This window comes from Halyomorpha halys, unplaced genomic scaffold (genome assembly GCF_000696795.3).
Source record: "Halyomorpha halys isolate HHAL.00 unplaced genomic scaffold, Hhal_1.1 Scaffold355.1, whole genome shotgun sequence".
Lineage (NCBI taxonomy): Eukaryota > Metazoa > Arthropoda > Insecta > Hemiptera > Pentatomidae > Halyomorpha > Halyomorpha halys.
In genome coordinates this window covers 52,519-53,971 of record NW_027110523.1, presented here as the reverse complement: position 1 = coordinate 53,971, position 1,453 = coordinate 52,519, and the positions used below count along the sequence as shown (strand labels likewise).

Here is a 1,453-nt window from a genome sequence, read left to right as displayed (position 1 = left end):
TTAAATTCTTTAGAATATGGCCTCAACAAAGTTAGCTAGAAATAACTTATGATAAACCCGTTTAGTACGCTTCAAATATATAAATGAGATCATAGAATATCTAAATGTATGATACATTAATTTTTTTAAATTGGTTTTATTTATTTTTTTAAATTGCTGTTTTACTTTTTAAATGATCTGTATTTGAAATTAGATGATATTTTTCTTTACTAATACTCTAACAGCTAAATCTGTTTTATGAGAGTAGGAAGTAAAAATCAACTCTTTTTTAATTTGGAAAGAAATGATCGAATTTTGATTGATTAATGTCGATTTTACAATGTGAAAAAATCATGCAATGTTTTAAATTTTCAAGAAGAGGAGGCAGTCAAGATCCTTTACTGATGGAATTCACCCAGTTCATAATGGCATCTACCCCTATTCCTCATAATTTTTTTAATTTTCTACTGATTTATTGTCAGAAGGATGTCAGTGTATGATTAAGATAAATTAAAAAATATCTCAGTGAAGGCAAAAATAAACTAAAAGATTAAAAAACACAATTTTATTTAAATTGAGTATGTTATATCAATTATTTTATAGCAAAATACATGTTATTAACCGAGTAACTAATTTTGTTTTTATTCAATTTTCAATCTTATTAGCTATATACTTTATGATTTCTATTCTTGAGATCCATTCATTGAACTTACTTGCATGAAACGTTTCATTGTGTAATTTAACTGTAATGTTAGTAATTGTTGTGTATATATTTTTATCTAACTCAATAATCATTTATTTTATTTTTGAATATTAAGATCTAGGAAATTATATAATAAGCAAAGGAATTTATAATTTATAATTCAACTTCTGGCTTTAAATTAAATCTGATTTATATTATAGCTATGAAGTATGCAACATGCCATTATATTAATCAGAGTGATATAAATTTCAGAGACTATAGCACAATACAATCTGCTCCTGTAAAACCTGTTCAGAGCGTACTGCCTGGACAACCAGTCCATGGCGTATTACCCGCACAACCTGCTTACGGCCCTGTAATAGAACATCCTTCTTTTGCTACCAATCAGACTCAGGGGGCAAAGGTGATACACCATCCACCAGTCCAGCCAAGCTATGCAAACATAGCAATCAAGGGCTGATCATTTTTTCAATTCATTATGTTTAATTTATTTTTATTTTGATACTTTCAAACATCAATGTACATATAAAAATAAAAATCTTCTTTTTAATAAAATGAATGTCTAATTTTATTTCATCAACTTTTTTTTTAAATTTATGATATCTGTCCTTATACTTTCCTTAAAGAACCTTTCCTGATAATAATTCATATTCTATTCATGACTCAAAGTATAAATAATATATTTTTAAAAGGCAGGTCTCCAGAGTTAACAAATTTGGGAAAATATGATTCGTAAAGAAACTTAGGATCTCTATAGTGTGTGATATAACC

At 26.9% G+C, this 1,453-nt stretch overlaps 1 protein-coding gene across 2 annotated transcripts in view; it reads left to right on the top strand.

Moving 5' to 3' along the window:
- The window catches only part of LOC106681659 (chitinase-like protein EN03), a 16,841-nt gene extending 15,588 nt beyond the window's left edge, over positions 1-1,253 (top strand). For both annotated transcript variants that reach the window (XM_014422100.3, XM_014422102.3), the window contains exon 10: positions 935-1,253. In XM_014422100.3, the coding sequence (XP_014277586.1) occupies positions 935-1,142 (208 nt within the window). In that variant the 3' untranslated portion in view covers positions 1,143-1,253. The remainder of the gene's footprint in view (positions 1-934) is intronic.
- Positions 1,254-1,453: the final 200 nt, after the last annotated feature.